Source organism: Rhinolophus sinicus, linkage group LG10, assembly GCF_036562045.2.
Source record: "Rhinolophus sinicus isolate RSC01 linkage group LG10, ASM3656204v1, whole genome shotgun sequence".
NCBI lineage: Eukaryota > Metazoa > Chordata > Mammalia > Chiroptera > Rhinolophidae > Rhinolophus > Rhinolophus sinicus.
The window spans coordinates 6,879,461-6,889,685 of NC_133759.1; the positions used below are offsets into that span (position 1 = coordinate 6,879,461).

Genomic DNA, 10,225 nt, shown 5'->3' on the forward strand with positions numbered 1-10,225 from the left:
CCAATAAAAATTGTCAGGATATGTGAGGTGGGGAGGATTGTGTAAAGGAAACCCTTGGTGTAATAGGGCATACAGGATTATTGCCTTAGTTGGCCAGTTTTGATCATAGATACAAGTGAGGATTTCCATCCCAGTACCCTGATGGACAGTATCTATCTGCTCTGAGCCCTCCTTTCAGGGATATGAGACACCAATAAAGAGATGATTGTTGCTAGGACCCTCATTGACCTTTGGCACTTGTGTTGTAGGGCGCCAACTTCTGCGATTCCAGGAAGATCTCATCTCTTCTGCTGTGGCTGAGTTGAATTATGGGCTCTGTCTAATGACACGAGAAGCTCGGAATGGAGAAGGTGAACCCTATGACCCAGATGTACTCTACTATATTTTCCTGTGCATTCAGAAGGTAGGAAACAGAACTTCACAGGAGCATGTTTGAGCTGTGTTCCCGCTGGGTATTTGCTGATTAGTCAAATTAGTAAAATGACAAGCAAGAGGTTATAATGAGGACATTCTCTTTGAACTGTATTATGTTTTTTAAGTGTGTATTTTTTTAATTGCAAAAGACCTACGTGTTCACTTTAGAAAATGAAATAAGTATCAATCATAATCCCACATCTAGAGAAAGTTCGGTTAAAATATTTAATGTATTAAAAAGAAGAAACAAACAAAAGAACAAAGAAAAACCCAAAAAGTAAATATTTGGTATATTACCTGAGAACCGTTTTTTTTTCCCCATCATGAAGCACTTTTCTTTTTAAAGTAAACATGGTTTGCATAAAAGTAATTCATCCAAAATAAAATCTGGTGCTAACATACAGCTTGTCTTACTGTTCCCTGTGTTAATATAAAATAATTAGAGGAGTCTAGTTAAATATACAACTGTAGTTAGGTTTTCAGGACATCTAACGTGAACCATAACAGAAATTCATTTTAGACTAACAGTTTAGGAAAGCGAAGGTGGATTTTATAGTGTTTGAATGCTCCTGTGGAAAAGCCCACACTAGGATGGGACAAAGCATTTGCCGGTTTGCACTCACCCTCTTGCCTGGGCCTGAGCAAAGTCGGCATCCCAGGTCTTCTTTCTTCTCAGTCAGGGCACTGGGTGAATTGCTTTACGTGCTGTCTCATTCCATGCCTTGCCCAGTCCTGGAAGGCAGACACAGTCATCTCCATTTACAGACAAGGAAACAACCTCTCACGAGTTATTTAACTTCCACCATAGCTAATAAAAGTCTGGCCCCAGAGCCTGTACCATTGTTTCTGCTACCACAAGACAGTGCCTTCCTTGAAATAGCATTCACAGAATCTGCCCCGTTGACCCAACTCTTAAGAGTGTTGTGAGCGTCGGTTCACACAATCTGAAGTGTACTGTGGAAATGTCACGTGCTAGACAGTTTTGACTTGGTGTGTTGATTTATTAAGGGGGAATGGGTAGGGAGAGGTGATGGTACTGGCAGAAAAATGTTTATCTCCCCTGAGAGTCTTACTTAGGAAACTACCAACAACTTTGTGTGTGTGTGTGTGTGTAAGGTTTTCAGTTTATTCATATAAAATGATGATAGCATCCTCACATTATTTTTAGTGTTAACTGAATTCGGATTTGTATCTCCTTTCAAATTTCTAATGTACTCATGCCTTCTGTCTTATTCAATCGCAACAAGGATTTTTCTTTTTTGTGTATTTATACATATTATTTTTGTTTTCTCTTTACTACCAACAACTTTTGTTGATTGTTTTTCTTGTAGTATCTTTTTGAAAATGGACGGGTTGATGACATTTTCTCAGATCTTTATTATGTTCGATTCACGGAGTGGCTACATGAAGTTCTGAAGGATGTTCAGCCCCGAGTCACTCCACTTGGTAAGAGTTCCTAGTCCTTGGATGTCTTTCCCACCTGGGTTTAAAAAAGATCAGCTGCCCGTGTGGCTGGCTGTGAGACAGCATGTGGGTGAGGGTGCTGTAAGCCCCAGGCACCAGCATGGACTTCTGTGCTGCGTGGCTTGATACGGAAGGGGCACTGCTTACCCAACACAGGACCCAGCTGGTCCCGGTGTGGCAAGGACACGGGGTATGCAGAGCATGGGCTAGTTACTTTTTTTTTCCTGTTAAAATTTATTGATTAGAATCATTGAAAAGATTAAGAATTATAAACTGTTTCATCTAGGTTACTCACGTTACATATTGGGGGCAGGTTTCCATGTTTGAACATATACGCTACATATATAGAACATATATTTTTGCTTTACCCATAGGTAATTTCCTAGGCAGCGTGTTGTGTTGGAAAGAACATAAGTTTTGCAGTAGAATGTCTGAAGTGTTTTTTTTTTAAATAAACTTTATTTTTTAGAGTAGTATTAGGTTTATAGAAAAATTGGGCAAGGGAAACAGAGAATTCCCATATACTCCCTAACGTGTTCCCCTATTATTATTTTGTATTAGTGTGGTATGTTTGTTACAGTTGATGAACCGACATTGATACATTATTATTAAAGCCTATAGTTTATATTAGGGTTCACTCCTTGTGTTGTACATTCTGTGGGTTTTGACAAATGTGTAATGACATGTGTCTACAATTATAGTATTATACAGAGTTTTCACTGCCCTAAAATCACCTGTGTTTCACCTAGTCATCCCTCCCTCCTCCCCCTGAATCCCTGGGGAGCCACAGGTCTTTTTACTGTCTCCACAGTTTTGCCTTTTCCAGAATGTCATATAGTTGTAGTAATTTAATATGTGGCCCTTTCAGGTTGGTTTCTTTCACTTAGAAATATGCATTTAATGTTCCTGAGTGTGTTTTTGTGGCTTGATGGCTCATTTCCTTTTATTGCTGAATAATATTCCATTGTATGGATGTACCACAGTTTGTTTATTCATTCACCTATTGAAGATTTTCCAAGTTTTGGCAATTATAAATAAAGCTGCTATAAACATTGTGTGTAGGTTTTTGGTGAAAGACTAGGTAGATACACTAATGGAACAGAATAGAGAGCCCAGAAATGGAGCCACAAAAATATCACCAACTTACTTTGGACAAAGGAGCAAAGGCAGTTCAGTGAAGAAAGGACAGTGTTTTCAACAAATGGTGCTGGAACAACAGGACATACACCTGCAAAAAAAAAAAATGAATCTAGACACAGACTTCACACACTTCACAAAACTATCTCAAAATGGACCATAGACCTCAATGTAAAATGCAAAACTATAAAACTCCTAGGAGATAAATAACATAGAAAATCTAGGTTACCTTGGGTTTGGCGATGACTTTTTACATACAACACCAAAAGCACTGTGATCGATGAAAGAAAAAAATTGATAAATTGTACTTCATTAAAATTAAAAACTTCTGCTCTGTAAAAGACACTGTTAAGAGAATGAAAAAACAAGCCACAAACTGGGAGAAACTCTTCTCAAAACACATATCCAATAAAGGCCTGGTATCCAAAATATACAAAAACTCTTAGCACTCAACAATAAGAAAACATAAACTGATTTAAAAATCCGAACAGATGCCTCACTAAAGAAGATATACAGGTAGTAGATAACATTATGAAAAGATGTTTATCATATGTCATCAGGAAATTGCAAATTAAAATAATGACATACCACTATACAGTTATTCGAATGGCTAAAATCCCAAGCACTGGCAGCACCAAATGCTGGATAGGAAGCAACAGGGACTCTCATTCGTTGCTGGTGGGAATGCAAGGTGGTACAGCCACTTTGGAGGACCGTTTGGCATTTTCTTACAAAAGTCAACATTTTCTTGTATGATTCGGCAATTGTACTCCTTGGTATTTACCCAAATGAACTGAAAACAGTCTAGTTAACATCCATCACCATACATAGTTACATGCTTAACCTTTTAAAAAAATTATTGGTTAAACAAATATTTTTGAGTGCCTACTATGTGCCAGGCAGTATTCCAGGTGTAGATAATATTACATGGTAACGAACAGAATGGAGCTTATAGTCTAATGAGGGAGACATTGTATAAATAATCAATTTATGATTAAGTGCTTTGGAGAACAAAGCACAAAGGAATGGAAAGTGTAAAGGGCACAGCAGGGAGGCCTCTCTGAGTGGGTGTCATTAGAACCGAGACCTGAGTAAGTGAATCATGCTACATGATTTGCAGATTTGCAAGTGAAGTGTGGCTCTGCAGTTTGCTTTTTAAAACTTTTTATTATGGAATTTCAAGCACATATAAAAGTAAACTATAAAAATAGATTAATGACACTTCCATGTACCTACTGATTATGGCAAATTTCGTTTCATATATATACCATCTATTCTCCCCTCCCATATTATTTTGAAGTAAATCTCAGACATTATCCGTAAATATTTTAATATGTGTTCTTAATATGTCACAATGCTATTATCATACTTTAAAAAAATGATAATTCCATAGTGTCATTAAAATATGCCCTCTGTTTGAATTTCTGACTGTCTCATAAATGCTATGGTTTTACCTGAGTTAAGGTGCAGATAAGGTCCACACATTGAAAGTGTTAGTGTACCTTTTAATGTTTACCTTTAATCTTTAATTTCCCCCTTGATTTTTTTGTTGCAACGTATTTATGGAAAAACTAGCCTTTTAAATTGTCACACAGTCTATATTTTGCTGAATACATCCCCATGGTGTAGTTTGACATATTCTTTCCCCTATATTTACAGTTAATTGGTAGTTCCATGTAGAGACTTGATTGATTAGGTTTTTTTGTTTTTGTTTTTCTTTTTGGCAAAGTTACATCACAGATGAGTTATTTCCATCAGATGTCCACAGTGCCTGGATCCATTAATTCATTAGTTGCAAATGGTGATATTCTAATGTTATTACTTCCTCATTATTAGCTGACATACAAAGAAACTTTCCCTTGTCAACTTTTTGAATTCGTAGCAGTGTAGATTATATAGAAGAGGAAATATAAGGGCTTGTTTCTTCTCCCTTGTTTAGCAAGCATTTTTTATAGGAATGAGTTGGTTTACCAGCTTCCCCCAGTGATAACCAATTAGCCAGATGGTGTTTGTTTGTTTGTTTTTAAGAATCATCGTGAACTAATGAATTTGAACTTATTTAATATGATTCGGTCTATTGCAGGTGTTATCTTTACTGATGTGCAAATTGTCCAATCTTTGGGTATTTGGAGCGTCTTTAAATTGGCCCTTAAGTTGTTTTGACACAACCCTTCTTCCTTGATTTGTGATTTACCAAAATATTCCAGGCTCATCTTGGAAATTTCCTGTCCTAATGTAGAATCAGTCTGTTCTCCATGGGGCCTGTTTATTTTAGTGGCAAAGGGTATTTCAGTACCAAAATCTGGATGCTAGACGTGCTCATTGCTCCTGGGTTGGTCATTGTTTCTAGGCTTTTCAGTGGGCAGAACTAAAAATATAAAAAATGAAAACCAAAATAGACCATTTTGATACTTGTAGTTTACAATCAGAACTCCAAGGCTTTTTTTATATGATGTCTCCATTTGTATCTCCCTTCTCCCATGCCAGGATTCCTGGTTTTCAGGCATTAAAGTTCTCTTTTTAAGTTGTGTTGTTAAGGCGCGATGAAAGCTAGGGAAGTAACACCAGGCAGAATGAACCCAGAGAAAATAGGACATGCCAAGGTATGTCTGGGACCAGTCCTAGGGCTGGCCTTCCATGAGGAGGGCTGTCTTCTGCTACTCCTCCGCTCCAGACATGCCTACCTCATTGTCACTGGGCCATAAAATACAAGAGTAGAGGCAGAGCTGCTCTAAAGAGATGGAAGTTCGCAAATGGAGTCAGAATGCCAGCTTTGGCAAGAACAGAGAAGAGGAATGTGTTGGGCAGAATATTTCTTTCCCTGCTCCTAAGAAGTGGCACCCGCACTGCCTGCCTGGAGAGTCCTGAAGCGCCTGCAAGAGAATGCTGCTGCCTGCTGTTGTTTTGCCATGGCCTCTGTGTCCGGCACACACACACTGGTACAGGGACTGTGGAATGAGCACATGAAAGGGGTTTGGTGATCAAACTGCTGGCCTTTGCCCTTGCCTAGCTGTTAATTCGCTTATGAACCAGGGTCTTTCAGTAAAACGTGCCCTGTGAGGGACACCTGTAATAGTTGTGAGTGCAGTCTCCCCTTGGGATGAGAATGGATTTGTTTTCTAGAGATGGAAGACGTGACAGAAGGTTTAGTAAGGGCAAACGGACATGATACCAGTTCTTTGAGTCCTGGACACCTTTGAAAATATGATGAAAGCTCTGTACCCTCTTTCCAGAGATGTATGCGTATATGCAGGGTTTGGTTTACAGTTCTGGGTGTTTCACTTTCCCTAAGAGCTATCCTTTTGCCCCATGTTAACCTTGGATTAAAGGGAGAATTAACATCAGGTAAGACCAGTCATGTGTGGGGCAGTGGTTCTCAAAATGTGGTCTTAGGAACTTGTTAGAAATGTATGTTATCAGGTCCCACCCCAGAAATTCGCATTGGAACCCAGCTATTTGTGTTATAACAAGCTTTCCAGATGATTCTGCCATGCCAGGGAGACTTCTGGTTAAACTTGTACTCTGGTGTGGTCCCTAATCGACTTGCACTTCCTGTCCTGCACCTGTGAGGGACTGCCTGCCACCCTCTTGTTGTAGCAGTCCTCTGTTCCTCCTAGGCTACGTGCTGCCCAGCCACGTGACTGAGGAGATGCTGTGGGAGTGCAAGCAGCTCGGGGCCCACTCCCCTTCCACCCTGCTGACCACCCTCATGTTCTTTAACACCAAGTAAGTGTTTTAGAGGCTCCATGCTTAGCCACTGCTGGCATCTGCCCAGTGAAGAGGGTGGAAACGATCCAGGCAGCCTTCTGAATTCCTTTGACACATATTTAAGAGCCTTTCGGCTACTGAAAGCCCTCAGCGCCACTTGGCTGCATTTTGTGTGGTGACCAGTGAGGCTGACATGTTTGCCAGACCCCGACCATCAGCCTTGATACGGCTTCTCCACTAGACAGTGTATTTGGGTGTGGGCCTGCCCATATCCTGGGAGTGTGGGCAGTGGTTCCTCTGAAGCCCTGATGGCGGAGGGTGAGTCATGGTCTCCCTCCTGGCATCCCTCCCTTTGCCTTGCTTTCACTTGCGGTGCAGGTACTTCCTGTTGAAGACAGTGGACCAGCACATGAAGCTGGCCTTCTCCAAGGTCTTACGACAGACAAAGAAGAACCCCTCTAACCCTAAGGATAAAAGCACGAGTATTCGGTACCTGAAGGCACTTGGGATACACCAGACTGGCCAGAAAGGTAGGGGAAGGAGGTGGGCTGCAGAAACAGGTGGTCTTGTTCAGCCCTGCCCCATGCCGAGTGGTGACTGAAGGTTGGGATTTGCTGGATAGGAATTCTCCATTCCCTTCTCGGCCAGAAACTTCAAACTCTTCAAGAAGCAGACATGCCCCAGAAAAGAGCTTGCCTTTTCCTTTCATAGTCACTTCCCATGCCTCACACCCTTTCCCCTTCCAGTATTTCCTAATTGGGATGGCTGGAAGCCTAAGGGTCCTAATGTGGGCCTGAGCTAAGGCAGTCTGACGCCATGTCTGTGGTGGGGTGTGTTTTATAGTTACAGATGACATGTATGCAGAACAGACGGAAAATCCAGAGAATCCACTGAGATGTCCCATCAAGCTCTACGATTTCTACCTCTTTAAATGGTGAGGAGGCTTTATTCTGAATGGATGACTGTGTGCATGTGCGTACCTGTGTACAGAGGCATTCTGTAGTCCCCAACTGAGTAAAAACACACTTCCCAAAAGCTAAATACAAAAGTATCCTTACTGTTTTTCCCAAAGCATGCGATGTGCTCAGCACTGTAATGTAAAAGGGGTCCCTGCTTCCTGATGGTCCCCTTTCATGGAGAGGAGATGAAGGTAGAGGGAGGCAGGTACAGAGAGGCTCCATCCCACTGAGCATAGCCCTGCTTCTCCCAGGGCTTATCGTTTTGTCACTCCCACCATCAATCTGGAGATGGGGGCGGGGAATTCTTTCCTTGGCTTTTGTTCTCTCTGGTCCCTGCAGTTTGGCTGTCATCTTCACAGCAATGCCAGAATGATCTTTGTCCCTTGTAGGTCTTCTCAAGTTACTTAAATTAAAGCTTGCAATGGTTTTCTTTTTCGCAGTAATCCTGGTGTGGCCAACAGGCCTTATATTCACTCCTCTTTGTTAACCTAATGTCCATCTAACTCTTGGCTCTCTAGCTACACTGCTTCCTCTCCACTCAAGGGCATCATGCTTGCCCTTTCTCAAGGCCTCCGCACAGAATTTTTCCTTATTGGCCAACCCCACGTCACCCCCAGCAGTTAACTGCTCCTCCTATGCTCCCTGTCCTCCAACACAGCTTTACGAGGGAAGCATTTTCAGACTCCCTGCCTATTCCCTCAGGCTGTTTCCTCTATTGTACTTACCACTGTTTTTGTCATTTTGTGTGTATTTGTGTAACTTTAATTACTGTCTGCCTCTCATCGGTAAACTATAAGGTAGGGACTCTTGGATTTTGTTCACTTCTTTAACATCAGCACCTAGTGCAGGGACTGGCATACAGTAAACCCTTTGAAAAATCTTGAGTGGATGGTTGAATAACAGGATGGCATGGGCTGAATACAGTACAACATTGAGGGGATAGAGGTGTGACCCCAGGTAAGGGCCCCACATCATAGCCATACTGGGAAGGCAGATAGAGGCCATCAGGTAGAACTCAGGAATTATCAATGGATTGGGTAAAGGAAGCGACGTGAACAAAGACTTGGAGATAGACCTCTGGGCAGTGAAATTGGTTCCACATAGGACATGGTTGGACTCAAGTAGTTGAGCCCAGGGACCCGAGGCAGTTTGTCTGAGGAATCGCAGCTGGCAGTGTGTGAGGGAGAAACAAGAGAGGCAGCCTATCCCTGGCATTTGCAGTAGTTCCAAAGGAGGGCCTAGGTAGGTATGTGTTGGCTGCATGGAGTTCAGTAACTGCCACCATACCTTCCAGAGCCTGTGCTTTCCCAACTGTTGCAGGCAGCATCTGTCTGGGAGGTTCAGGCGGGAGGGCTGAGACGGGGGTAGATTTAACCAGCTTTTACTGACATATTCTTCAGTCCCCAGAGTGTGAAAGGCCGAAACGACACCTTTTACCTGACGCCCGAGCCAGTGGTGGCCCCCAACAGCCCAATCTGGTACTCGGTCCAGCCTATCAGCAGAGAGCAGATGGGACAGATGCTGACTCGGATCCTGGTGATACGAGAAATTCAGGAGGCCATTGCAGTGGCCAACGCCAGCACCATGCACTGAGCTCCCTTGGCCACGGTGCAAGGGAGAGCATCCAGGAAAAAACGGACAGACTTTCACACTAAAGAAGAGGCCTCCATTTTTGCTTTTCTTTTTTTATTGGTGTAGTTATGAAGCCTTTCGGACTGCTTCTGTTTAAAATACAAAAGGAAACTTTGCCCCAGTGCATTTTCATACACCTGCTGCGGCAGACTCCTCAGCCCGTAGGGACTCTGGGTTTCCTAAGAGCCAGGTGTCCTAGAAAGTTGCTGGCTGACTTTTTCTTTTTTTTTTTTTTCTTTTTTTTTTTTTGTCTGGAGCCTTGGGAAAGGGCTTGGACTGTTAGGAGAAATGTGGCCCCTTCCCTTCCTCCAGAAAGATGGAATTAATGATGGATCGACCCTTCAAGGAGTCTCCCCAGCTGGCTTCCACTCTTAACTGGCCGACTTCGCAGACCACAGGGGAGCCACAGTCATTTCTTCATGCTCAGACATAAACTTAGCATCTTAATGGAAGGAAAATGAGGGGAACTTCAATTATGATTTATTAAAGACAATTTCTATTACACCCTCCTTTATGACAAGTGACATTTTAGATGTTAAAGTAAAAACTTTACCATGCCTTTTTTTTTTTTTTTTTTGGCCTAACAATGAGGCCTTAAACCTGAGGCTCCTGTGCCTGATGGAATTCTTGTAACATACACTTGTGTATCATATAAAGATACCACTCTGTTTCTCTTATGTATTCTTAATCTAGTTGTTTATTAAGAATGACAAGCACGTCTTTTCAACACGCTAGTGAACACCGCCTCTTTATTTGGGAGCAGATTGGCGGGACAGTGGAAGCAAAACCGTGCCTGTTAATTAAATGGGCCAAGGTCTTGCGGGAGGGGGCAGCGACGCGAAACAGCCCAATTCTTTGGCTACGGGCGTAGGTCGTACGCATGCGCCATCTCCCGCCAACCCCGCCCACGA

At 42.4% G+C, this 10,225-nt stretch overlaps 1 protein-coding gene across 5 annotated transcripts in view; it reads left to right on the top strand.

The window, feature by feature from the left end:
- Positions 1-10,043, top strand: part of QRICH1 (glutamine rich 1) — a 41,238-nt gene extending 31,195 nt beyond the window's left edge. For all 5 annotated transcript variants that reach the window (XM_019723899.2, XM_019723898.2, XM_074312375.1 and 2 more), the window contains 6 exons: positions 249-403; positions 1,746-1,860; positions 6,633-6,741; positions 7,102-7,253; positions 7,567-7,657; positions 9,083-10,043. In XM_019723899.2, the coding sequence (XP_019579458.1) occupies positions 249-403; positions 1,746-1,860; positions 6,633-6,741; positions 7,102-7,253; positions 7,567-7,657; positions 9,083-9,275 (815 nt within the window). In that variant the 3' untranslated portion in view covers positions 9,276-10,043. The remainder of the gene's footprint in view (positions 1-248; positions 404-1,745; positions 1,861-6,632; positions 6,742-7,101; positions 7,254-7,566; positions 7,658-9,082) is intronic.
- Positions 10,044-10,225: the final 182 nt, after the last annotated feature.